At 47.2% G+C, this 27671-nt stretch overlaps 1 protein-coding gene across 1 annotated transcript in view; it reads left to right on the top strand.

The window, feature by feature from the left end:
* MYBBP1A (MYB binding protein 1a) overlaps window positions 1-17777 on the top strand; it is a gene marked incomplete at its 5' end in the record, with an annotated part of 58629 nt that extends 40852 nt beyond the window's left edge. Inside the window, 4 exons of the mRNA XM_082008609.1 lie at window positions 3227-3340; window positions 15103-15204; window positions 16384-16508; window positions 17142-17777. Of these exons, the coding sequence (XP_081864735.1) occupies window positions 3227-3340; window positions 15103-15204; window positions 16384-16508; window positions 17142-17688 (888 nt within the window). The 3' untranslated portion in view covers window positions 17689-17777. The remainder of the gene's footprint in view (window positions 1-3226; window positions 3341-15102; window positions 15205-16383; window positions 16509-17141) is intronic.
* Window positions 17778-27671: the final 9894 nt, after the last annotated feature.

The following is a 27671-nucleotide window of genomic DNA, read 5'->3' as shown; positions in this document are numbered from 1 at the left end:
ATTAAGGGGAAAATGTATTGATTGGGCAACTGGGTGGCTCCTAGGGCACAGGATGGGCTGCAGCATTCTCCTCAGCCCTTAATAAAAAGCTCTAATATGGTTGTCAGCTGCTTGTAACTATTCTCTCGTGTTCTTATTTCAGAGATTGTGCGTATCGGGGGATGACAACTTTCTCTTCTGAACTGCACTGGGGTTTGGTAGCTGGGACTCTTGGGTCTTCTGCTATTTTTGTCCACTTGTGAAGTGTTCATAATACTTGTCTCTCTCCTAGGACTGTCATGAACAGAGCAGGCTTGATTTGGCACTGCGAAAATGCATAGAATCCTCTATGATGATATTCTCAGGAACAATATTGTTCTGACAGCCTCCAAAATTGCCAAATGCTTGTAAGACATTTAAAAAAGTCAGTGATGCTGGGCAGGGCAGGAGGGAGAGGGACAGAACCAGGTAGTTGTTTAGCTCCAGGTCTGTGCTGGATTTTGTGGGAGTACTTTCCAAACTTCGAATTGCTGCTGGTCTCTGATGTGATGCTAAAACATGCAGCTGGTCCCTATATCATGTATAAAAGACGCATCATGAACATGTTAAGGGTAAATGATGGACTGTGAGAAATTATGGGGGTAGTGTTCTGATGCAAAAGATTTGAACTAGCTGGGGTGTTAATAACTAGCTGTAGGAGTAGAAGAGTCACTGACTCTGTGATGAATATGATAACCTTAAACTACAGCATAGCATGGTACTGGGCACTGAGGACCTTGTAATTATTAGTGTCACATTTGCTCTCCGACCGAGATGTTCTTAAGCCAGATTTTATTTCAACCAGCAAGTAAATCTGTTATTTTTATTCTTTCAAATGAGAAAAGTTGTTCATGCTTAGTCCTAAATTATTATTGGGTTAAAAAAACATCAGGAAACACAGGATTGCATTGAGTACAGCAATAGCAACATTTTAATTACATGAAACTCCAAACGTATTTTCTGTTTGCTTGAATCTAATATATGTACTGGAGGTGTGAAAGCTATGAGTGTGACAAAATTACTAAAGAGAAAGAGCACCAGCCGAGATTCTCAGGTGACTGGGTGTTTTGACCTTCTCATTTATGACACACAGAAGGGAATGTTCAGTGAGTTTTTTCCTTTCCTTTAAAATAATTTTCAAGCTTAGTGCTTACTGAGGACTAAGTCCTACTCAGGGTTCTGTCAGTCCAGCATTTGAGTGTCAGGTCTCCAGAGCTCCTTGTTTCTTTGGATGGCTTTGATTTCTTTCCAGTTCTTTTCCGCATTGACTTGTAGTGCTCCCACCCACTGCTGACTGGTAGGATTCCTGAGCAGGCCCTTATCACTGTTGCCTCTGGTCCTCTGTTTGCCTCTTGAGTAAATCTGTAGTCCTGAGGTACTATCAGGATGGCTTAACAGGACCCTTCTCTGTGCTTTGCACCCACTTGAATGCTTTTGTAATTGTCAAATAAGAGAAGAGTGCCTTGAGGTTTATGACCCTGCTTGAGCCTTTCAGAATGAATTATGGCTTTTCATCTACTCTGAGGGTCACGTTCTCTTTGTAATTGCACTGAAGTGACTTTCCACTACATTTGGTACATGCATGCAGACATGCCATAATTTGGTCTGTAAGACACAGCCTCCCCATAATTACAAGGAATATGTAAGCTTGCCTGCCTCAAATATGGCATTAGGGTGCTCTCTCTCATTAAATCAACATAAATCTCCTGACGTAATCTTGTTGGTTCCCTGCCGCATTTTCTCCCTCGAGTAAAGAACAGAATTTCTGTTTGTGAGTGAAAGCTCACTCTATTTGGATAATTCTCTTCACTGGCCGTACTAGTGCAAACTGGAGGTGAGCTTACACAGATGTGTGACATTACTCTGTTGTAACACAAATATGAGTGCCGGACTAATCCGGTGGGGGACCTGTGTTCAGTGTCCTGCCCCTCCCAGAAGGGAGGAAGACCTCCTGGAGCTTGTGGGGCTTTCTGTTTGACTGCCTACAGCTTTGGGTGGTCTTTTTGCTCTTGGGAGATCCAGGGATTTCTTCTCTTTCCTCATTTTGAATTTTTCAGTAAATAGTTCCCTAAAAATGCTCCAGTAGAAGCGTGGGTGCCATATGGCCAGTTTTTAGCCTCCTGCTACATGTTTTCCAGGTTGCTTCCTTTGGACCCAAGAGGTATCCAGAGGCCACGTTGGGTATCGCCAGGTTGCGTTTTTTCTTGAGGGCTCTTAGATTTTTGATCTCAATGGTGTCTTTGATAAAGGGTTTTACAAACTCTGCTCAGCTGTTTTCTGTAGGGTGGGTTCACTTGCAATGTGCGGTTAAAAAATGACAGCCCTTGCTTTCTTTGGATGAGATTAACTCTTGATGTAATTCCCAATGATTTTTGGTATTTATACCTGCATTCAATTTCGGTCTGTGTGATGGCAGCTAGAGGCTATATGTGGGTAGAATTTGCTCACTAACTCCATGCTGCTACAAAAATTTTCCCATTAAATCCTCTAATTTATTTGCACCAATCCTCAGTAGTGTGTTCTGTGCATTTCTATCATTTGCTTTAGTCTCTTGGTGCATTTTTCTTGTACCTAAGAAAGCCTTAAAATAGGAATTCTGGAATAGAAAAGGACTTGTAAGAAGATTTCAGATTATTATTGGTTTTCTAGTAGCTATTCTTTTCATTGCTGTGTTAACGTAGAGATTTAATGAGCAAGTTTGACTCCAGGACAAGGCTCAGGGCTGATCTGAACATCAGTTTCTATATAGGGTTCCTCTGAAACCAAGAATTTGCTAGCCTGCCAGCTTTTATTTTTGTTTATTTGTGCCTACTGCATTCATCAGGGCACAGTAAAGGGTACAGTCACGCAAAGGGCTGCCTGAAGACTTTTGGAGACTGAAAGTGATGCACTCAGAGCATCTACGAAAGCATATTTTGGGTACTAATGCCTAAACCTAGAAGTGGCATGATCCCTCTCCTTTGACTTTCTCTTTTAAGCATGTGCATTCAACCAAAACCCACCACCCTGTCTCCTGAGGAGTGACTCTGTTGGGGTCTAGAGAATGTTTTCTAACGGCGACCTACATGTTGGTGGGGATATGCAGCATCTGTAACAAGGCATTCCCTGGATGCTATGCTTAGCTGTTGCTTCAGCGAGGTATTTGCATTGCTAACACCTTCCCTAGAGAGTGCAGAATTTCACGTCTCCTCTCCCCTTTCCCTTTCAGGCCCAGGCCTGTTTGCTTCTCCAGAAGGTTCTCCTACTTCGTGAACTGAAGCTCTTCGTGACAGAGGAGGAGTGGGAGGAATTGATCAGAGAAAGCATCAGCCAAGTGACAGAGGTAACAAGCTTCAACATGTTCAGTGTACAGATAGCACCTAATGGGTGCTGCTTTTCCTAGTGTGGTGCTGGTTCGTAGAGCTGGAGCCTGCGGTTGTGCTCGGTTTGACTGATCTTAGAGGGGTTGTGCCTGCTTGCACCAGGTCTGAGTAGTGTCCACCAGGATTACAGCATTCTTGTAACACTGCTGTGTAGATGTATTTTCACAAAGTACAAGAAATGTGCTTGGTACAGCTCAGCAGTGCCTGTGTATGGATCCAAGAAACAGAGCTTGAGTTTAGGGAATACACTCATACAGATCAATTTGAGGTGGTTTCAAAAAAATAAGTTTTGAATTGAAAGGTATTGTGAACATTTACTTAATTTCAGAAAATGTTATGGAAGTTCTGTATTTGAATGAACTTCGGGGCCAAAGAGATAGAGCTGAGGTGCACTGGACTTCTGACTCCTGGTGTGTTGCAGGCCTTCTGGACCAGACTCCCTTGCTAATATTGTTTGATCAGGGAAACCTTAAAATAACCTTGGAAAATAATTCGTACAGAAAAAAAGAGTGACAGAAATTGCAGGGCTCCTGATTCAGTGGCAAGTGCAGATTGTACCTGAAGACAGTTTTTGGATGCAGCTATTATGTAGGAGGTGATCTGTGGGACAGGAGACTGAAGAAGCAAATGCCATTCAATTATATTCTTCTGGATTGATGGGGGGGGAACCGAGCAGCCAAATTAATGTTATGATGTGGTGACGAAACTTGATGACATGGGAGATTCCAGTCTTGGTGTTCCTACGTAACTGTAGTATTCACCTTTTTCTAAGTGTAGCTTTCATTCTTTACTTATTTCTTTAAATGCTGGTTACATGGTAATTTAGGCTATTCTATAATTTACCATATTGGAACAGAACGATTAGCTCTGTTTTCTTTTGTCAAGGAGGGACAAAATCTGAGCAGGTTTAAATCAAAGAATTCAGAGGTGCTGTTTATTATTCTTGAGGAAGCAGGTAATCCTGGGTTTCATTAAATAGGTTTTATTTAATGGTTACATCAGGAATCCAATGGGTGGAGTTAGGTACGATTTTATTTTCCAGCTACATAAAACATGCCACTCCTTCCAACCCAGTCGTCGCTATGTTTCTCTCTAGCAGCTGAATACCTGCAGGACTCGGTGATTCACTGGGAAACCACAAACATTTACAATGCCTTTATGTTGTTCTTTAGCAACTTGCAACCCATCCAGTATTTTAATGAGCTTTCCTTCCAAAGCTTCCTCAGTGCCTCTCATTTCTGTGGTTGTCTGTGTTTAAAGAAAAATTCCTGGGAAATATTGTCAGTTTGTTTGGGCTGTCCAAGGTATAACCTGCGGGCAGGAGGCTTCACATACTATTAACTGGCAGTGGCATATAGGTGCTAGTTCTCTTTTTGGCCTGAAAAAGCCCTGACATAACATTTTGACAGAGTGCACTGTTAGTGGGCTTACATGTATTGGGTTTTGTTTCCCCTCCTCTTGCTCTCCCCTTGCACTGACGCAGTGCTGATATGGCTCCTTGGAGCTGGGGCAGCTGCACTTCTTTAAATGTTGCTGTATTTGAGAGGGATCAAGGACTTAATATTCCATGTAACAGTTTTGATTCATAGCCAAAGGCTGACACTTGTGCTGCAAAACCTTCTAAAGCTGCAAAAGGTATTCTGTGTCTCTTTGGTGGTGTGGAAATGCTCCCTTATCTGAGTAATAGCTGTAAAAACATGCAGTGGCTTTATGGTGTAGTAGCACAATACTCATATCATGACTGATATCTTTGGAAATAGTAAAAAAAAAAAATCCCTTGTAGCAGAAGTCAGAGACTAGAAACTGAGCACATTTAGAATCTGTAGAAAGTATGTATTTGTCAAAGAGAGTAATCCACCATTAAAATAACTTGCTGAAGAAGTTTTATTAGCTCTGAATTGTCAGGTGGAGATTGTGTGCTTGACTGAAAGAGAAGCTACGGGTTGGGTGGAAGTTACGGGCTTGATGTTGAAATTATGGGGTGAGTTTGCTTGGACTGTGTCAGGCAAGAGCTTGGGCTAAATGATAGCCCTTTCTGTCCCTGATGTCCACACGTGCCTCTGCTTAGCTGAGGGGGCGGGGGGGGACGACATTTGCAGAACTGAGAGTTCCTCCTGCAGCTCAGTCTCGTCCCTTGCCCACTGAAACAAGACTCAGATGACCATTCCAGGTCAGCCGTGTTTTCGAAGGTGGGTATGTAAGTAGGTAGATGTTGGCACTTGAGTGATCACCCCTGAGAACCTCAACTGAGGGCAGTAGTTCATGATGCTGTGGAAAATGATGAAGTTTTATTGCCCTACCTCTAGTTGAAAGATCTGCGTTTGCTGTCATTTGCCATTCCTGCCACCATGCCTCACAAATAGCTGTTTTAAGAGGAAAAATTGATAATGCAGAATTTTGTACCTTTCTTTGATGCAGGGAGAAGTCTGAAATAACCTGGGGGGCCAACTCTTTAACTGACTGTTCTGATGCGCACTTGTAATTCAAGCGGCGGTATTGTTCGCAAGGAAGCTGTCACCTGAAGGCTTTGCTATGCTCTCTGTGTCCTTGGTCAGATTTGCAGCTATGGGGTTGGTAGCTCTTGAAGTGCAGGATTGCCATTGCAGGCGTAAGGCTGTGATAGAGGGTAAGATGCTCCCTCCTGGTGCCTTCTTTCTCATCCTGTCTTGCCTCAGTGATTGCGTTGCATACCTGAGGATCACTTGGTGAGGAGCAGGGAGTCTGGGTTGGTTTTAGGCAGTGATTCGTGCTGGAACTGGGAAAGAAGCAATGTGAGAAAACTGCACTCTTGGATATCATTGAATTATGCATGTAAGACTAAGGGGCAGATGAAGGAGAATCAATGGCCAGGAACTTTAAATGAAGAGACAGCTTCCTGAAATAGCAGCTCTGGCTGCTGCGAGGCAATGGCTCTTGTGCTTACATAAGCTAACTTGACCTTATTTGTTCCCAAAATGTTTAAGCATGCTTATAAAACATATATCACAATCATGAGGGATTCATGTTTGCCATCTCCTTACTGTCAGTGAGGGAAGTCTTGATATCCTAGCAGGTGCTTGGGACTTGACTTGTTCTTGTGAGAGCCCTCCTTGGTGCTTTTGGCTTGTTCTGCTGGGTCACCTGGGCAGAAAGCTGTGTCTACGAGCTGTGGGACTGCCCCGTGAGCTGTCTGTTATTGGACAGTAACCAAAGGTAAGGAAGTAGAAAAATAGCTCTGGCACAGTTTTAGCCTCCCTAGTTCTATTTACTTTAAACAAAGCAGAACCTTGCTACAGTTGTTCTAGTTTATTCTAATGTTGAGTCTAGACGACTCAGTTGTGTTTACAGTATGAAAAATAGAGTTGCTTCATATTGTGAATGACAGAGCTCACCTGAGATGCTAGAGCATCTGCAAGAGACTTCCTGTTCGAGAGCTTTGTTCTTTTATCAGTAGGTCTCAAAGCGCTTTACAAAGGAAATTCAAACCAGTGAGTTCTTGATGTAATGAAGAAAGTATTTTGCAGAGACCTAAGAGCTCATTTACTTAGTAAACTAAAGTCATTTACGCTGTTTTACAGATGACACGCTTGGCTGGGAACTGAGCCAAGAGTCGAACTTGGGTCTCTTGAGACGTCCCAGGGACCCTCTGGGCATGGACAATCTGACTCTTTGTGAACTTGGCTTCAGAACATCCCATTGTATTGGATAGCAATCTCTGTCCCCATGTCACCTGAGGAGGATGCTGGTGGTTGTGAGTTCAGACGGCTCGGAGTCACGCAATGAGGCTAGTTGGCAGCACCCGGGAGGCTCGAGTTTCCCATTTCACGCGGGGAACTGTCGCACAGTTTTGGCAAGGGGTCTCTGGGGGGTTGCTGCTAGGGCTCGCACGCTGTCTTTTTGACTCTGTCAAGCGCACCTCAGTTTGGTCTTTCAGCTCTCCTAGTTGTCATTGTGAGCACATTTTGGTGTTTGTTCCCCTTGTTAGATGTATTTCTGTTGTCTTTCTCATAAGTTACAAAATTGCTGTCTTTGCTTTAGAGTGATCTTGAAGGCGAGCCAATTTTTTAGTAACTCACTGACAGATTTGGGGCAGGAAGCTCCAGGATCTGAATACATAGTTTCATTACCTTTTTATGTCATCCCTTTCCCAAGGGCTGGTTTGTCCTCCTGAGCTGAGGTGCTTTGTGTAACTCCCAATTTATGCTGCAACTCCCAGTTACGATGTGAAAGTTGGAGGGAATTGGGAAAGGATTTTGAGGAATATTCCAGAAAACATATATTTTCATGTCTGAGCAACTTAACAGTTTTCTGAGGGCCAGTTTTTTTTTTAAACTGCTTTCTCTGGCTTTGTACATAGCAGTTTCCTGGGGGTTTCCTTTGTCTTCTGCAGTAAGTACATCATAGGAAGGGCCCAACTTTCCTATTTTTTCCTTTGCTTGCTTTGTCAATGTCATAAGGGACAGGCAGAGCAGATAGTGTTCAGGTTGGCTGTTTGAAACCAAAATGGGATCAAGGCATCCCACAATGTAAAAATGCTCACAGGATCTGAGACCAAAGTTCAGCGCAAGAGCAAAGCAGTCACCAGTATTGGAGACTTGCAGATAAATACACACATAATCCTAATGAGACACATGTGATCCCTCCTTCCACTTAGGTCTTACTTAGGCCTGGACTGGGCAGGCAGCCATGTTTCTGTAGAAGGGCATGAACTTGGACAGACAGGGGATTATATGGCCTATGTGAGGGAGGGCACAGATAACCCAAGACCTCTTTTCCAAGACTCATATCGTTTGAAAGTTACTGTATGCTCTCTGTATGGCATTAGAGGGTTTTGTTGCTATTGTGGTGTTCAGCTAGGAGTTCAAATAACTAGCTGGAGCCACTCAGAATGTGTGTGGGGAGAGAGAGGCTACTATATAGCCTCATTTTTGAAGGGCATCACATTTGATTATCAGCGTCTTAATTTGTAGGGAGATAAATTATTAACAGTGACTTCATCAAATCTCTAAAAAAAGCCATGCTTCAATTTTTTTTCTTGAAAATTGCCTGAACTTTTATCTGTCTATCTCTATAAAATCTTAATTCATTGCCCTTTCTCAGCCTCTTAGCTTGTAAAATGAGGCCAGTAGTGATTTAACTGATATCTTTGACATGCTTTCAGAGGACTGGATGTCTCTGTGGAGAATTCATTCTCCTCTGTCCCCTCAGCTGTCCTGTATGGTTTTTCCCCCCTGCATTTTCATATGGTCTATGAAAAAACAAACAATTGGATCTTTAAACTTGGGAAAGCATTGACATTTTCTGTGAGAATGGCTTCTGGATATTTGGGCTCCTCCCTCTAATAACAGCCAAAATAAACATTGCAAAAAATGCCCTTTAGCTATACCCTTCAGCCTGTGGGTCTGCTTAGTCCTTCCCTCTCTCTTGGTCAGGGACAAGCAGAAACTTGGTGGTTCCCTTCCCTTTGTGAGCATTTCTTGATGACTTGTTTCTGCTGGAGATGCAAGGAAAAAATTTTTGCAAATTTATACTTTCAGTCTTCAGAAACTTAGAGAGAGAGAACGGAGGGAGGAGGGACTGCCAGTGCCTTTTTTTTTTTCTACTTTTAGTGCTCTGAGCAGCAGCTGCTATGCTGTTCAGGTTAGTGGCGTGAGAACCTCTCCTGTGTGCTTGAGTACCTTGTGTACATGGAGTTGGAAATGGATCTGGCTCTGTGGATAGATGGAAACTGGTGTGAAGCGTTATTCTCTTCCCTCTTCACTTCTTTGTCTTCCATGATACAGCCCTAAGTTCTAGCTTGGGTTCTTCTATTGTGTAGTGAATATTGTGATGAAAGGAAGTATTTGGGGGTGGCTTGTCTGGGTTTTGGGAAGCTCAGAGTTGATTCCTGGCTCTGCCACGGTCTGCGTGATTCAATCATGTCACTTGGCCTCGCTGAGCCTCTGTGAAATGGAGGGAGTGATGCTGGCTTACCTGTTACTTCTCAGGAGAAATGTGAGAATAATCACAGGTGAGGTGAGGGTGCTTACATCGGATAATAACAGGAGCTATGAACATACAGAATACTAAAATACTTCATTTGGTTGTCAGTTTGTTATTAGCCTCTAAATATCAGAGGAAGGCTGTGCCCCTCCCAAACCTCTCCGCTTACCTGTATGTGGACGTGGGAAGCCTTGTGCGTCGGCTCAGGTAGCGGGCACGCGCTTGTAGGGCCCCAAAGCCGCTTGCCTGGTGTGACTCCACCACAGGGACCTGAGCCACAGCAGCAGCAAAGTGCCAGGTTGTGTCTCTGCTCTGGGACCCTGCGTGCAGCATGGAGCTAGGGCAAAGCTTGCGCTTTCGCAGTCAGCGTGCAGGCAGTCAGCGTGCTGAGGTCAGACCTCTGAAGCACTTTCTCGTTGTGACTGTGGACGTTCAGTAGGGTGGAAATTTTGCTGAACTATTTGTGGCTGGAGAAGCGAGTTTACCTTAGCAACCTCGGGCTGTGCCAGGAGTGTAAGGTTGTGCAGGGTGGGTGGAGGTACGTGTTTTGCAGAAGGCACTTGGCACTGTGTTCAGCCGTGAATCTGCACGTTTATCCGTCAGCATCGGATCTGTTACGGGGGAGGAGGGGGAAGGATGGAGATAGCACAGCGTACGGAAGGAATGCAGGTTGGCCGGGCTTCTCCAGCTCACGGAGCGGTGCTGGATCTGTCAGGCTGATCCCACGGAGGGGAAGGGCTGTTTGTTTTGAACAATGAAACAGGCTGAAGGATGTGCTGGGAATGCGTAACTATTAATGGTGTTCAAGCTAGGAAACGTGCTCATCTCTTGATAGCAGAACTCTCCTCTGCGCTCTTGAGATACTGCTGTGTTTTGTAAGTCTGGGCTAAGTGTGTCCCCCACTGTGGTACCTGTGAAAGGGGAAGAGGTGCAGGCAGGCTGAGATTGCAGGTGGGTGTGAATGCGGAGGCTTCCAGAAACATTGCCTGGCTCCCTGTAACAGCCTATTGCTGTCTGCCCTGCAGGGACAGCTGGGCACTGGCTGGGATGCTGACTTTGGCTCTAGATGCACGTGTACTGCTTTTTGCTGTATTGCAGGTTTCGGTGGAGTCTTGGGCTTAGACTAAAATCCCACCTGGGAAACTGAGGCATGGAGCTGTGTGGTTAACACCTCTTTCTAGCTGCCAGCCTTCTGTCCTACCTGTATGACTGAATTACTGCAGGTATTTATATTCTGTGCTCTTAAAAAAAATTGTTTTATACTTTGTGAAGATGAAGGAATGCTGTGAAGTGCAATGAGAGATGGAATGAAGGTTGCATCCTGCAGTAGTTGGGATACTTCCATGTGTGATCCAGAAATTGGGAATATAGGCAAAAACGCTGACTGGTAAGATGTTGGAGGTATGCTGTTCTCCTTGTAGAAATTGTAGAAGCAGAGAACTTTGGATCCAGGAGTGCCATCCACCAGAAACAGCCAGAGGCTTTTGGAAATGGTGTGTTTGACATGAGACAAAACATCTCTGCCAGCTGAATCTGTGTAGGGTGAGGCAGGAACTGTATTGCTGTATTGGCTTGAGATGAGATGGGAGTTCCAGCTGTGAAAACTGTCTCCATGTTTTTTCCTTTTGGAAAATGACCTACCCAGATCTGCTGACAGCTCAGATGTACAGGCGTGATTAACCGTCACAGGTATTATTGAGCTGGACTTGGAACTGAGAGTCCTTTTAAAGTGGGACTGGCTGTTACTGAAAAAGCAGAGTAAGAAAAGCAGAAAATGGGAAAACCCCAACATAATCAGCAAGTGATGCAAGTGTGGCTGTTGAATATAAGCCACGTGGTCTCTCTGCTTTTAGTATCGAGTGATTGAGTTATATGACTCTTAGGTTGGTAATGCTTTCAGAGGGCAGGGGAAGGGAGAGTTGGATACCTTTGCGAACAACACATGGCAGAGAATCACAGAACAAGTGGTTAGACAAGTTATTCTGGGTTCTCGCTTAACCCTCCACCACTGACCTGTAGCATAGCTGGAAGCAAACCCCCTGCTTTGTGCCTCAGTCATGCTATGTAAAATGGAGATACTTGCCAACCTTGTGCAAGTCTTTTGCGATCTAATCAGTGTTTGAGGCTCTGCTGAGGATGCTGCAGATGACTGAAATACTACTTTTCTTTTTCAAGCATGTTTGCCATGTGTTGCAGTTTGCCCTCTGTTACATAATACTTTTGCTTTAATTTTATGATTGTGTTTTATACATTACCCAAGTGAAATCATGGTAGGTCTGTTAAAGGATTGACCTGTGCAATTGGGGTGGCAGTGCTTATTTTATCTTTCAGATAGCTGACCGAGGGAGCAGACTGGGGCAATCTCTTGTGCGAAACCATAAACACAAGACAATGGCTGGTACCTTATACAGCAAGAAGTTACAACAAATGCTTGGGAAAGCTGCTTTTGAGGTTCCCATTGAAGAGGCTTGGGATTTCATTCCTTGGGAGCAGTTCCCCAAGGCTTGCCAGGAGCCCCAGTCCAAAATCAGCTTCTTTTTATGTAACCAGAGTGCAGCACGTTTGTATTGATGTCGCATGCTAACACGAATCAAACGCCGCACTGTGTACACTCCCTGCTAGAGGAGGATGACAGTGAAGCAATGCATGCATGGCAGAAGATACCATCTCATCTAATGCCTAATGGGGAAGTACTCTGAGACAGTGGTGATGAGATCAGGCTAATAAGTGACACTGAGCTGAGCAGGAATTGGACTCAAGTCTTTAAGGAGGCTTGACTGTCTCAACTATACCACATACAGAGGTGCTGATGGTTTTGTGCTCTTTGCAGTAAATTTCTTTTACACCTTTTGTAGCAGAAGGGACAGGGAAAAGACGGATATTGAGAAGTAGTAAGACTTTATGTGAATCCAGCTTCCTTAAACCAATCCATTCTGCTTCTGGACTAAAGAAAATTGTGCATTCTGTAGGAATAAATTATCTGCTGCTTCTTTGCTGCTACTTTGGCTTCTCCACCAACCCCTACCCTCTTCCTTGTTCCTCCCTGGTCTTTGAGAGCTGTTTAAAAGTGATCCATTTCAGTAGGGAGCTATTTGTTTGCAGAGCACCTAAATTATAACCTAAATTATACTGGATTGCTTCTGGCTATTTATGCTGGTGGAACTGTGCTTGTGTTTCCAGACTCATGCAAAAAGCTGCTTTTAATACAGATGCTTAGTCTTACAGTGCTGATGTCGCTAGACCAGTGATGTCTTCTATCTCCAGCTGGGCAAGCCACCCTTTTTGTTCTTCAGGTCTGCATGAATTTGGTTGGGCACCCCAATCTTCTATCTCCAGCTGGGCAAGCCACCCTTTTTTTTTCCTACAGGTCTGCATGAATTTGGTTGGGCACCCCAAACTAGACGCACATCCCAATTTCCCAAGCAGGTGAAAACTGCTTGCAGATTTCTGAAAATCAGCCCCTCAGGTGTTTTTCAGAGCTATACGACTTTTCTGTTGACTTCACTAGGATTTGTTTCAAGCCCTTCAAAGCATCAGGGCAATTCTGGGAAGCAGGGATGGCAGCAAGAACAGACACAGTCAAGCCAGCACAATTTAAATGCGGTCATATACCACTCATCTACAGTGAAGAGAAAATGCAATTTATTTTTAACACCTTCTTAATTCTAAAATGTTTGTATATTAAAAAGATGAAATGACAGCTGACTTCACTGTGCCTCCTTCTCACAGTACTGCCCTGATTCCTCTTGTCCTGAAGCGCTGACAATCCATACTGATTTTCGCTCACCGTGAACTTGTATGCAACTTGGCAAAATAAGGATCTCAACTTAATAGCCTCTCTGAAAGCTACTTTAACAACAAGTAATGACTGTTAGCCTGGCAATATGTTGTTCTTCCAATTGCAAAGACATTTTTTAAGAAAATGGGTCTTTTTTGTTTTCATAATTGATTTCTAAATTATTATTATTATCATTATTATTGTTATTATTTATTGTGGTAAGCCTAATAAACAGAGTGTGCATGGTCCATGGGGTGTTATATCCTACATGTGAAGATTTAAAAGACTTTTTTTTTAATCACTCACCCTATATTTGTTTCTTGTTTTATGTGAGAGACTTTAGAGCTGTTGAATTGTGTGACCTTCTAGGTTAATGACAGCTCTGGAATAGAGTTGCAGCGCATCTATCTATATCAGGAGAGAGTAATTAGCAAGTTATTGATAGTCAGATGAAGTTGCAGCATGAATTCCAGCCAGCAGAACATTGTGGTTTTCTAATACAGGGCTTGAGTGGACCATCCTGGTCAAGAAATAACTATATCTTTATTATTTTAAAAAGATAATCCTAGGGTGTGGAGCCTGTACAGACAGTAAATAATTCTACTTGAAGGCTGCCGTTCCTGCAGATATGTTATCTGGTCTCCCTGCTTTTTCTGCAAAAAGCGTTCCTTACACTCTGGCTGACCATCATTATTTTTCTGTTGAGGGCATCGTTACTGAAAGAGCTTGCTTTGGGGAATAAATTTCTTCTGCCTGTGTCTGCAAGGATTTTTACTTCATTTGCCAGCTTTATGCTGATACAGATGGAGAATAGTTTGCTCAGAGTCCTTAAAATTGCTTCCAGTCTGAATGGAGCAAAAACAATAGATGGTCCAATGGAAGAGGTTGCATCTCCTGGAGAACTACGACCTTCCACTGCTGGGTACAGGTCTGGCGCAGTGACTTACCAGCGACGTGTGTTGTGAGGCACTGAGGGTGCTGAGCCTGGGCTGGACCTTGCCCATTGACTGGGCCAGCGTGTTCGAACTCCAGGCAAAGGCTGGCTTAGCCACAACTGCAGCCTCCTCTAGAGAAATAGGCTGCGGTGGGGCACGCCACTGTCTACAATAAGCCTGTCCCCGCAAACCCTGTCTCATATTGGTGTAATCCACGCAAGCTGGCGGGGCTTGCTATGGCGTGTGCCTCCACACAGAAATACAGTGGGGAAGAAAACTACCATGTAAGCGGGGCTGCGTGGACCCGCTGCAGGCAGAGGATGAGTACCCCATAGCCTCTGGTCCACCTCGTTGATCCTGCTGCCTTTTTCTGGCTATTTTCTGCCCTTCTCCACTTGTAAATAACTCTGGCTTTTATTTGACCTATCCTTGGAGTGATTTTCCTCTAAGCCAGACCTTCCGGTGTCTCAGAAACCCTGCAGCACATAAAGGGAACACAAAGAGATGAAATTTTTTTCTCTTGGTCATTTCAGTGAACTTAAGCTTGATTGACAAGCCCTGTTCTAGTGCTGGCAACTGGGATTTCCTAGGCGTAAGTGTTAATGGATTTCTGTATTAGCACTTTACGTGTAAATCCCAGCTTCTGCAGCTGAGTGGCTGTTGTCCCTCAGGTGAGTCTGTTGTCTGGCAGCCCCCCAGCCTCTCCAGGGCGGGGGCAGATACTCCTTTTCCTCTTTTTCTCCAAGAGACAGCAACATGTCTCCAGTCGTGCTTTAGCTTAGAAACTAGGGAGAGCAGCAAGTTGTGCCCCCGTGGTATGCTTGCTCTTACATTGTCCAGTTGTTTCTTAATTAACCTGGGTATCAGGAGCTTCCACCATGTGCTCTCCTGAGCATTTCCAGAGTTTGGTGGGTTTTGTGTTGCAGGGTTATTTTGGTGACAGGTTAATCCTGCCAATCGTTACTCATTTTCTGGTTTCTTCTGGGAAGAGTGACTTGTTTCCTCATTTAATGCATGCTGCTTCTCCATCTCCCCATTTAATTTGCAGAGTTTGAAAATGGTTGGCAAGTGTATCCTGAAGGCTGAGAAGGAGAAAGTTGCCAAGAGCTTGGAGCTGTTGAACTTCCTCCTCAAAACTGTGACAGAGCAGGTGAGTGTGTGACCCAATGTGTGGCAAATGGCTGTTCTTCTGAATACCACCAAGGCCTCTTTTAAATGTCACGTTTGGATTTTACCTTGTGACTGCTCCGTCACTACATCCCCCCTCATTTCTTACCGAGGGTACCCCTGGAGGGAATGCCTAGCTGGACTTGAGGACAGAGGAGTCCTCATGTCTAAGGAGTGATCCATAGCTCTTGTGAGCCCATCTCCAAGAGCTTGTTGAAGTATTTGTGCAGTGTTCACAAATGCATGTGTCATCTTCTTTCTTAGCAGCAGAAATATGGCCTGGGATACAGTGAGGGCAAGCTGGGTTTTGTCCCAGATGATTACTCTGTCCTCTCCACTGCACTCCAGACATTTTAGTTTCCAGAAACTGAGAGTTACTCAGAAGCTTTGTGAGTGGGAGTGAAACTTTTGCTCTGGGGATTTGTTTTCCTTAATGAAAAACGTCTTTTTTTGAACATGAGAAGATTTTTCTATAGGTGACAAAATAAGTCTCCAACATGGTCTTATTTACTAGAGCAAAATAACACAAGCAGCAGAATTGCTGAAGCCTAGTTTCCTATTGATAAGCACTGGGCTCACACCGCAGCCTGTTTCTTTGTGAAGACCTAATAGGAAAGTGGGTGGAGGAGAGAGATTATTTCCAAGGCTCTTGTAGGAACTGAATAGCCTTTGAGACACCCTGTTCTGTCTGGTTTTACTGAAATTATCCAGTGGGTTACGGAAGCTGTAAAGGCAGCCAGAGGCAGCATGATTGCGTCCTTTAGAAACTAGACTGAAAATGCTGCTGCTTTTCTTTTAGATAGGTACACAGTCATGTGTCGTCTTCCCCCTGCTCCCAGCCATGGACTGAAAAAGAAAGAGGACCGAAGGACCTTTCAGTCCCTTTTATGCCAGTACAATTCTAGCTGTTAGACTCATGCCCCTCATGCTAGAGACCCAGTTTTCAAGCCAACCCTGTACCTGATGGCGTGGTGTGACTCACCAGGTTTTGCCCCAAGTTGAAGTGGTGTCGAAATGGACTCAGGGCAGCAGCTTGGAGAAGCTGGGCAGGATTGGTTACTCCTGCCATAGTCTTATTCCAAGGATGGCCTGTACCCTGCTGCTGTGAGTGTGTCTTCTGCCTTCACTCTGCAGATTGTCTGTTTGTACTTGCCTCTTGCAGAAGCTGCATGTGAAGTTGACGGAGTTGGACAAAGTGCTGGTAGCTCTGAACCAGCCAGAAGGCATTGGGAATTCGGCACGTCTTGACTCTCTCTACTGGAACGTCATGCGCTGGCTGAATTACACGTATGTATGCTTGGCACTCTGGCTTCTTGGCTTGCCGGGAGGACTGCCTGCCTGTCCTACTTGTCTTCCTTTTCAGGACTCCTCTCTGGGGACTGAGCTGGTGCAGAGCAGCATAGGCTGGGTGGTGGTGAAGTTGCTGACGGACTCTGTCAGAGAACAGCAGCAGCAGTGGCTGTCTTGCATGCATCCAAAAGGCCGCCTAGATGAGACTGGAATGGTCTGCTGGGGCTTCTTACTGGAAGACCTCTTAGGATTGTTAGCACAGTGAAGACCTTGCTGGGCTGTCACCTTGGACAGACAGACAGTGTCTCAGGTAGCCTTGCATGGGGCCACAGGCAGGTGTGCTCGAGAAGGTGGTAAGTACAGTGCTACTTGGTCTGTGGAAGGGGGTTCTTCCTCAGGTCTTCCTCAATTGTGCCTTTTTGAGTCCTGGTCCAGCTCCCACTGTTCGTTTAACCTGCCCCTATGCAGACTGAGGACCACCTCCAGGGATAACGTTCATCCTTGCAGCGTGCCTGTGCTGCTTGCACCTTTCTTGTGCTTCTGCCCCTTCGTGGACTGCCTGTAGCATGGATCACACTGCTCCCTGGCTGTAAACTAAGTTGCTCTTGATTTTTGGCGTTCTCTCTGCAGGAAGCCCAAGAAAGAGAAGACAACCAATAAGCCTGCGCAGGAAGCAGAGACGCTTAAGCGGAAGAAGAAAGGCTTCCTGCCAGAGACTAAGAAACGCAAGAATCGCAAGAAAAGCATCCAGGAGAATGGGGTAGCACCAGTAGCTAGTGAAGATGGAGAACCAGCAGCCCCAGAGGAGCAGCCCCCAGGAACAGAAGCCCCCAAGCAGAAGAAAGGCCTCGTGCCTGGTAGCAGCAAACACAAGAATCAGAACGGAGGGGTCAGGGAGAACGGAGTGGCAATGGCGGGCAGTGGGGAGGAAGCTGTTAATGAAGGAGATGCTGTGGCTGACAAGAAGAAGAAGAGGAAGAGGAAGAGGAAGAATATGAACAGAAAAAGAAAAGGTGATGCAGGCAATGAAGCCGAGCAGGTTCCAGCTGCAAAGAAAACCAAGGGGAGTGTCAGCCAGGAGACCCAGCAGAAGCAAACCAGCAAAGCCAACCAGCAGAAGCAGGACAAAGCTAAGAAGAAAAGAAAAGAGAAAAAAACTCTAGTGCCGCACGAGTAAACTCCATGGATTCACCCAGGCCTGGCATAGCTAGTGTGGCTCAGAGGACTGTTTTAATATCTTTTATAACTGTAGTTTTTATGTCCTTCATGACTTTAAATAAACCTTCCATGATGCTGAGCTGTAAAGCTGCAGGTCTGACTTGTGTGGAGGGTTCAGCTACAACACAGGTAGCTTCAGGAGGTCACATACCCTGCAGGCTCTGGTAGATGCCCACTCTCTCTTCTCTGGCAGTGCTGAACAGCCTGTGCTTGGGAGACTCCTGTCTCCACCATTTCCCAAGGCAGAGGCGAGAGGCTTGTTTGGATTTCCCGGAGGAGTTGCGGTAGGTGTGCTGGCACTGCTGAGTCGTGTAGTCAAGCCCTGTGGGAGGTTCAGAAGTAACCCCTAAAGGCACATCTCTGTCTTGCCCAGGCCCAGCAGTACTCACAGCTTTTCCAGGTGGAAGATGCTTTCTCTCTTAAATGCCTGGAGTTAAATGGGCTTGCACAGGCATATTGTGGGGTCAGATATATCCAATTTGGCCACTCGGGTCTCATCAATAACTACCATGATCTGGCTTTTTTGCCTTTTTGCTGCGGGTGCAGGAGGGCTGATGGCCCCTGTGATAACACAGGGACATCAATAAAACAGTGAAATAATTGAAGTGGTTGATTGATTTGCTAGTCTGCCAGGCCAGCAGGCTCTGTGCAGGCGTGCAAGGTACCTGTTACCAGCAGGCTTACAACAGTCTATGAAGGTGACTGCTTGGAATTGTATCTGCTTGTTTATCCCCAGGACCGCCAGAATGCCATCGCCCTTGTGGAGGGGCCAGGACCAGGTTCTCCGATGCGTTCGGTACCTGGTTCTTGTTGAGAGCCGAGTCTCAAAGTGTTGGAAACCCTGCTCGTGTTGTAGTTGCCTCTAAAGCCTCCTCCCTCCTTTCCTCATCCCCACCTGCTGACCACCTTGCTCCTGGAGGTCAGAAGATGTGGGCTGGTGGCTGGCGCTGCCTCTTCTCCCAGCATTGGAGGGAGCAGTCCCCATGAAGGCCCAGGTGCTCTCCTTCCTCCTGCGGGGGTGTTTGGTGCTGGCTCCTGTCAGAAGCAGACGGCTGCTGGCAGAGTGAAGGGCCCTGGAGCAGGGCTGTTCCTGCTGTGCCTTCGGCTCTCGTCCCACGGGTGGGTCTGCAACCACCAGATACAGGTAAGGGCGCCGGAAGTGTCACGTTGCTTTTGGAGGGGGTGAGAGAAGAGCTGCAAAGGGCTGTGTTTGGCCATGGCTGTTTATCTGCCTTTGCAATGATTCTTTTCTCAAATGGTGTTAAAACTCCCTGGGAGGCAGCTGCTGGCAGCAACGCAGACTCGTTCAGTTGCGGACCCCCGGGTAGGTGCAGCCCTCCTCTCATTTCCGTGTCACAGCAGTGATCCCGCGAGGTCTGCTGCGCGCCCTAAGGAGTGCGCTGGCTCCTGTTAGCAGCAGGTGGGGGCTGGAGTTACTGTGCCCGTCTGCTGGCAGGATTTAGCAGAGAACATCCTTCCTTTCCCTGCCTTTTGCTTTCGGCCTTCACAGCTGGCTTCCTCTGGCACTCGAGGGAGGCAGGACTGAGGAGCGCTGTCGTTGCCTTGGAGGACACAGCCATGTCCGTCCTGGATGAGGAGGAGTAGGTGGACTGGAGCTGGAATCTGCAAATCAAGTGCCCTTCAGATAGTGGCACAAATTGCGTCAGGAGGTGAAGGGGAGCTCTGCAAGGTTGCTGAGGTCGCTTAGCATGTCAAGGGAAGCTCTCCTTTGGCCCATGCACACTAACGGCCTTCAGCCTCAGCAGGGGTTGCAGGAAGCCACTGGTCCCCAAGTAGGATGGAGGCTTGGGCTGCAGGTAGGTGGCCGTGACAATGCAGATCAGACCTTCAGTGAAGTGGCTGGTGCCTGCATCTCTGCGTGGTGCTCCCATTCTTGGGATTTCCCCACCTCAAACACCCACCATTTCTGAGCAATTTAGGGCTGGACTCATCCTGCTGGACCTTTTCTCCCAAGACACTTATTAATCTGAAGGTTCTTGCAGGGTTTTGGCTGGAATAGCTGCTCTTGCAGCCTGCAGAAGAGCTGGAAGTCTTTGTTCCCAGCCAGGGGGTATTGGCAATTATTGTTGCCAGCCTTGTCTCCAAGAAAAAGGGCACCTCTGCTTCAAAGGGGACTGTTGGCACTGGGGATGCTGCTCTGCCCCTGCCATTTAATGCTGAAAACTGGTTCATTGCCTTGTTAAAACCTCAATCCCAGCTAAGCCCCTCCAGATGTCTCTTGGGTGATGACTTTTCGTACGTTATGCAAATGCAGCATACAAGAGGCCAGCAGGTCGGGGCCACCCGTGTTTAATGACCTGGAGATGCTCTGAAGGGGAGCAGGGGTTTCAAATCTGAATACTGTCTTCACTAATGATTTCTTTCCTCCTTTCTGTGCCTGTAAGTAGGACACCCTTGTACCACTGCCCCTGCAGACCTAGAGGAGAAGAAATGGCATGTAGGTGTGGTGGGTGGGAAGCAAGGCGAGTACACAGGTACATGGGTGTGTTGGGAGTGGGAAGACAGTGATAGAGTCCACTGGGTCGTCTCTTCAGATGTGCAGCAGGGCAGCAGCTTGACTGTGTCGTGGGAGCCGAGCCTGGTGCTCGCATCAGCAGGGCTGTGAGCAGCCTGGAGCAGTGCCAGGGCCATGCCGCAGCAGGCTCTCTCGTTTGGATGATGCCACCTCGCTCCTCTGTGGGAACATGAGCCTGCTCCTGGGCCTGGCAGGCGAGGGGCAGAGCAGATGCTGTGGCCCCTGTGAGACTTTCGGGGTGAAGCCTTGTCTGCGAGTGTCCCCTCACTGGGTGTGGTTTCTGCCCTGTAGAGCACAGGGAGGTGTTTTAAGGACCAGTTGAGCTCTCCATCGCTTGCAGGCCCAGAGATGCCATTGTAGCCAAGCTGTGGGAGAGCAGAAGGTCCTGGTGAAAATTAAGTTCTAGAAAGAGCCTTTCCCGGGCTGTCGGCAGAGCTGCCGCAGCAGGCTGGAACTTCCCCTGCGCGTGGCACGTGGCAGGGCCGGTGCCTTTACTAGGGAGAGGCATCATTTTCTGTATCTATCTACTCTTTCTAGCTCGCTGCTGCCAATATATGCCTGCTTTAAATAGCAGGTTTTGACTTAGCAGCTCACTGGAGTGAGTTGGATGGGAGAGCTCTATCCAGGTAGCTCAGGCAGCAAAGAGGGGGAACCTTCTGTCTGCAGAGAGTGCATCTGCCTGGCAGCCCGGAGCTGCCGTGGCCACTGCTGCCAGGTGGGTCCTTGCCCACATGACCGTGCGCCGGGGCCACGGAGGCTAGCTAAGCCACTCCGGGATGTCTCCCAGGGTCATGGAGATTAAGAGTTCGTGTGGATCGGTTTGTCACCGTCATTTTGGGGAGAGACCAGGGAAGGGCAGAGCACGAGGCCGAAGCCGTGCCAGGCGCTGTGTCTGACAGAGGGGTTGACTCTGACCTCTGCCTTGCCAGCGTGGAGGCTGCCATGCTCATGTGTGTGTTTAGACTTCAGCACTTGCAGAGCGGTCAAGGGGAGAAGGGACAGCAAAGCTGCGGGGCGTTGTGCGAGTTGTGCATCGGTAACAACTCTTTTGCCAATTAAATTACCTGACTTTAGGCTGGCTTTGATGCAGAGTTTATAGAAAGCAGTCTCTAATCCACCAAGTCAAATCATGTTTCACCGGCACTTATTTGTGCCTTTTAACACTTGCAGAGGTTTCATTTTGCTTGATTTCATGTCCTGTCTGTTGCTGGACCTTTAGGGCTTTAGGGGATAGAGCATGCTTTGATTTTAATGAAGCCTTTTCAGCTGGCCTGGGCTCAGGAGCTCTTTGGCAGTGATAACAGCTCAAGGGTTTTTCTGAATGCAAGAAAATAGCTGGAGGCCCTGGGGCACTGAGCTGACTGAGCGCTCCTCTGCGGGTGCACTGCTGGAGACTCCGGCGCAGGTGGAGTCCTGGGAGGAGCAGGGCTACGAACCGCCGTTCCCAGCCCGGTGCCTGTGTCCAGTGGGAAGGCTGTGGACTGTTTTAACCGAAGACATGACTGTTTGGTCCCAAGGTGCATTAAGACTCTCCCGGCTGCCTGTGACTGGCAGAAGAGCCAGTGCTGAACTGCTAGTGGAGGAGCCGGACAGGATGTAAAAGCTGGGGCAAGGCTGGCTCCTCTGTGCAGGGAAGTGAGGCTGCATGTGGCAGCCAGGTGAAGCTGGACAGTAAAACGAGCATCCCTGCAAATGGGATTAAAAATCTACCTGTCCCAAGCTGAGCCTGTGCTGGAACAGCCGTGTTCCGGTCTCTGTCCTCTCTCTGAATCTCATCCTTGCAGATGAGGTCAGTCTTGATCAGCCCGTGGCTTTCAAACCTCTGCCATGGCAGGAGGCCCCTCTGCCCTTTGTTGAGGCAAACGGTGGCTCAGCCACCTGGCTCCCAAGGCTGGGGGGGAGATAGCCGCCCTGTAGCGGTGGGATCTTGGTGATGCAGGAGAAGCCCTGGGTTTTAGCGCCAGCAATGTGTCCCTGTGGGGCGGGAAGTGTCATCCAGCAGCGCGATGCCCTGGCACTGATGTGTCACTTGTGGCCAATGTGCTTCGTAGCGTCAATGCTAAGTGGCAAATACAGTTGCTGTGATCAACTCGGCAGTAGCCAGTCCCGTTCCAGAGAAAAACAGCAGCAATAGCTTTTGCTTTGAAGTGTGGGACAACAAAACCTGGGATTTGTTCTGAGTTGCTCTTGCTGCCAAGATATGAGGCCCAAGCTTATTTCCAGCTGTTCCAGACTTCCTTACATAAAATATGGCCTGGGACAGGCTCAAGAGATACCCGAGAGACACCTCACAGACAGGGAAGCCACATGCCTGTTCTTGCCATCTTCAGAAACACTCCATTGCAAGTCCAGCATGCAAAATGGTGAGTTGTATTTGTTTTTCTCCCTTTCTCAGGCTCCTCCTCAAACCATAGTGAAAGCAGGGCTTAATGGCGGCATTTCTCTGCTGTCTCTTAAAGGATTAATTCCTTATAATCGGAAGGTTTATAACCCTAAGGTTACAGGAATTGGCTCAAACTGGGTTGTTAAGGGGGTTTGTGGTGTTCGGCTTTGTGCTGTGAGACTAGAGAAACCAGCCAGTTCACTGTTCAGCAGGAGGGCAGCAGCATGTGCCGGGGTGACAGGACACTCGCGGCTGTTTGGTGCTGGTTTAGATGGGGGCAGTGACACTCCCGACAGACTGGCTGTGCGGCGAGGGTGTCCTGGGCTGGCCAGCCACGTGGAACCTCTGCGCCCAGCACCCAGCCAGCAAACACGTTCACGTTACGGCTCTTCTTGGCAGGAGAAAGCCTGGCCACAGGGGTTTCCTCCTGACTTGCCTTGCATCTGTTGGTCATCGCATATAGCCACAGAGAAGGATGAATCGACTGCTAGCCAGGTAAATGTTGTGTCTGTCTAAGCATATTTTCAAATGCTAAACCTTTGGCTTACTTTGAATTAATGATGTAGTGTATGTATGTGCTACAGAGATTTTGCCAGGGGCACTAGGAGATGGTTGCAGTGTGTGGGAGCCCGAGTGAAAGCGAGGTGGCCGTGCAGTCGGGGCCTCTTTGTACAACCGCGGTAAATGCACCAGCAGTTGGTCCAGGACACCTACAGCATAAATGGCATCAGCTTGTACGAGCCAGCTCAGGGCTGTGCGTCACCTTGTGAAGCCCGGTGTCATTACGCGTGGGTCACTGTAGTCACGCGGCGCAAGCCCAAGCAGCAAGGCTGTTGTCTGACTGCAGCTGGTCTTGGTAAGAGCTTTACAGAAACAGCATGGGGAGGATTTATGGAAAGGGAAGGCAGGTGTGTGTGCACGCCCAGGCCCGTGTTTGTCCATGAATGTGTGAACAGTACGGTCACATTAGTTGTTTGTTGGTTGATGGAAGCGAAAGCTGCTGAGCTGCTCTGAACATCAGAATTGATGAAATTATGCTTAATCAAGTCATTTACACAGTGTGATTAAGCTGAAAGCCCCCAGATGCACTGCCAAAAGGCGATCAGGGTTAAGTGACAAATCCTTTGCTTGCAGGGGTGTCCTGGCTGGGACACTCGGACTGCACTGAAGGAAAAGAATGCGGAGGGGAAGTCTCTTCCATGGCTGCTCAGGGGAGACTCAAATGCACCCTGTCTGGGACCCAGGTGGGCTGCAGAGCTCCTGAAGCAGCAGAACCAGCCCCTTTGCCCACAGGCGAGATGCCACTGTCCAGTGAAGCTGGCAAGAACCCTGGAGAAGGGCAGCTTTGGTGGCTACCATGGCTACAGCTTGGGAATTAATTTCCTGGCCTGCTCCCTGCCTGTCTTCCCGAGCACCCTGACCCACAGCTACCCCCACATTAGCTGTCTTCATCAGTCGGATCAGACAGGTCTTTTACCTCTTACATGTGTCGCTGCTGTGCTGCGAGGGGCCTAGAAGGGGATGGAGCAGGACCTCTGTGCCCACCACTACTCCTTCCCCTGGCTCTGACCCTGGGCTGGATCCTGGCAGCCAACGCGCAGGGAAAAGGAGGCTGTCACCCAGCACCCCCCTGCTCCCTCCGACCTTCCTGGCTCATGGCTGCTCTTTAAGGGTGCTGCAGCCAGGCTGGGGTCCAGGTCAGTTCGTTGCCATCCCCATCAGCGTTCCCGGCAGGAGCTGCATGGCTGGTGAAGCTCGAGGCAGCCTTGTCCCAGGGACCAGCCCTGCAGGCGGCAACCACAGGAGTGCGCAACCAGAGCAAGAAGTGACACGTGAAAGGGAGCCAGGAGGTATGTTTTAAATACTTTTATTTCTTAATTTACATAAAGGTATATATTTGGCTTATTTATCTTTTTTTATACTCTGAGAATCACAATCAATTGCTCTTAAAAAATAAAATAGTCATTTGCTTCTGAAAGAAATCAGAAAACTATTTTATGTTTTTCCCTTGTATAACAAGAAAATATACTATATACTCCCATACATCACATAGCAAAAGTGATCCTAAGTGCTGGTTTACCAAACAATAAAGCAAATGGAGAAGAAAACAAACAATTAGGATGGAGGATGCAGAGAAGAACTCTGCTTTCCAGAGAACGGCCATTCATTTATAGGGTTTAGTCACCCTGAGGTTCTCTTGGGTGGTCTATAAAAGGGGAGAGGCTTTTGGGCTCACCCCGATTCTAGCTCTGGGAGCGATGGCAGCAGGAGGCATTACAGTTATTTGGGTCGGCAGCTTGCTGCTTTTTGGGTCAATTCCTTGCCTCTCTGTGCAGTTCCCGCTACCTCTGTTCCTCTCACTGTGTACAAGCTGCCTAATTGCTTCTGTGGTGGGTGCATTGGTGCAAATGCAGTATTAGCTGTGGAGGGAGTTAATGCTTACTTAAAAAAAAATACCATTTACGAAGTGGAGTAGAAGAAAGCCCTCGTGACTAACTGAGGGGCACGACGGACCCTCCCCAGCGCGCTCTGGACACGCTGCGCAGACCCTGATGAATGCAGTAAGGCAGCATCTGACATTGTAAGTCCCGCAGGGTGCGGGGAGATCGTAAGGAACCTGCACCTTGCAACAAACCATCGGCGACGGTTGACCCTTGGGTGGAGGTGGGGAACAGGGGCAGAGCAGTGGGAAAGGGCCAGTCCCAGCCCTGAGGAACAGGGTGAGGCAGAAGGTACCAGGGCCTGGGGGCAAGACACAGCAGCACCAGCTGATAACCTGGACGCCTTTCCCCTCGCTTGGCTCCCTGTCCTGAGGAGATGTGTATGTGCTGGGATGGGAGGGTGTGCGTAGTGCTCGCTGCCTTCTGGTAGTATTTCCCCATACTGTTTTCGCGTGCGTTCGAGGGCTCCTGTTTGGGTAGTCTAATGTTCATTCACGTGAGGTGATTTTGTGTGCAAGAGCCGAGTGGCTTTAAAAGTATTTCTGTCCTTATTGGGACTGTTCAATTTTGTGTTGAAGTTTAGAACACAGACATAACCTTGATGACCCATACAACTACTTATTTAAGTGACAGGCTGGAATCCTAATTCATTTGGCAAGATGGATACTAAAATATGTGGATTGTTCATTAAAAACTAATTATATTTTCCTTTATAAAACCAGAAACAGTAATTTCAATGAGGGTTGTTACTCAGCTTGGATATAAGTAATATGCATTCAGTCTAGACTTCTCATTGCAGAAACTCTTCCCATGTATATACCAAAAATTGTTCCACTGCTCCACAAGGCCAACAACCAAATGACCCTAACAGCTTCCAAGCCTGGTTACATCTGTACCTACATAAAATGGAGTCACGAGGGAAACCAGCAAAATATTGTTTGCTAAGTCCAGAGTTCAGCACCAGTATAATACAATACTTTAAGTCTTTTTTTTTAATAATGGGGAACTTCTGACCTCTACTAGAGCACAGAAACACAGCATCGCTGGTTTATACAGCATCTCAGCAGCGAGTATCTCAGCCTTGCATGTAAACTGAGGCCAGGCAGTGACTCTCCCCAGGTCACACCCTGGCAGAAATGGGCTGCAATGGGCCAGAAATGGGGCAGGCAACAGTACATTAGGATCCAGGGAAGGGGCTTGTATGGCAGCATAGGTCCAGTTCCTGTTCGATAATACATGTTTTTCATGTCCAGACTTGATGTACCTCTTTCTTACTACCTTAATCTACAGACCCTTGATCTAAGTGAGCTGGTTTCCCTCTAATAGACTGAATACCATTACAGAAGCACTAACAACAGTTCTTCACAGCTAAACCAAGAAATACTCATCAAGAAACGCAACCTTTCAGCTTCTGGCCATTCAAATATGGGTTGTCAATGTGTAAAGCAGCAGCATCTGCAGGAAGTGGAAAGGCTAAGTTTCCTTTCCCTTCTGTTCATCTCTGAGCTGTCGTAGCTGCTGCTTTGGCTTCCCTGCCTTAGCCTGGAACATGTGGGAGCAGGGATTCAGCGATCCTTTGGTGTGGAACTGTTGCCGGTAGGACTGACTTCTCACTCCCCTGCTTGCTCCTCTCCCTCTTTCCTTGTTCAAAGGAAGTCACAGCACTTTCCTTCATATGCACAGGAGATAAAGCTGGCCTCCTGTAACAGCACTGTGCTGCCCTAACAAGGATTGGGGCTTGTCACAAACCAGGAGAACTTGTGGAATTACAGAACACTTAAGCTCCCTTTTCATTGTTGACTCCTGAGAATTAAGTTTAAGGACAATTCCTAATCTCTGAACTTTAGCAGGAATGTTTAATTTTGTTGACAGTAAATGCTACAACAGAGAAAGCCTACCAAAAGAGCAATTTAAGAAATGTGGCTAATCATCTTCGGTCTCAGATGAAATGACTGGTTGTTCGGCTGCTTTTTGTTTCTTTTTAAACAGCTTAACAAGGAATTTCTTAATAGGAATCAAAAATTCATGTGCCTTTAAAGCCAAGTGTTTGGCTCCTAGACTACAGGGGTGGTGTTTCCCCCTGCGAACATAAATAGTGGCACAAGGTGGGAAATGGAGCATTGTTTTAGATTTGCTTTGCTTTATTATTTCTAGCACCCACTTGCTGTTCTCCAGAGGATGCCCAGGCACTCGAGGAAAATTTCTGGCTCTAGTTATTTAGCCAAATCTTAAAGCTACTGTTAAGGTATTTTTAGGTGACAGAGCAACCTTTGCAGAAGAGTCCTGTGGAGTGTGATGAGGAGGAAAGGCTCACATGGTTATAGGAGTTGCCCTCATCTGTCTGGCCAGGGACTGGCTGTGCAGTGAGTATTAACCAGTTTGCTGGTAACTGGAATTACCGACCCTCTCTACTACAGTACTGTACGGTAGGTCCTCGCACATCCTGGAAGTTTTATCCTGGAGATAAAACCCAGATTTACTGGCACTACCTTCCTGTGCCTCTGAACAAACTTAGGCCACAGTCGGGACAGCCAGCTTCCAGACTTAACTCGCATCCAGTCCTGGTTTGGCATTTCCTTTGC

Source organism: Phaethon aethereus, assembly GCF_964289735.1.
Source record: "Phaethon aethereus genome assembly, chromosome: 19".
Lineage (NCBI taxonomy): Eukaryota > Metazoa > Chordata > Aves > Phaethontiformes > Phaethontidae > Phaethon > Phaethon aethereus.
Note: the sequence above shows the minus strand (reverse complement) of the source record. Positions and strands in the feature narration are given on the sequence as shown.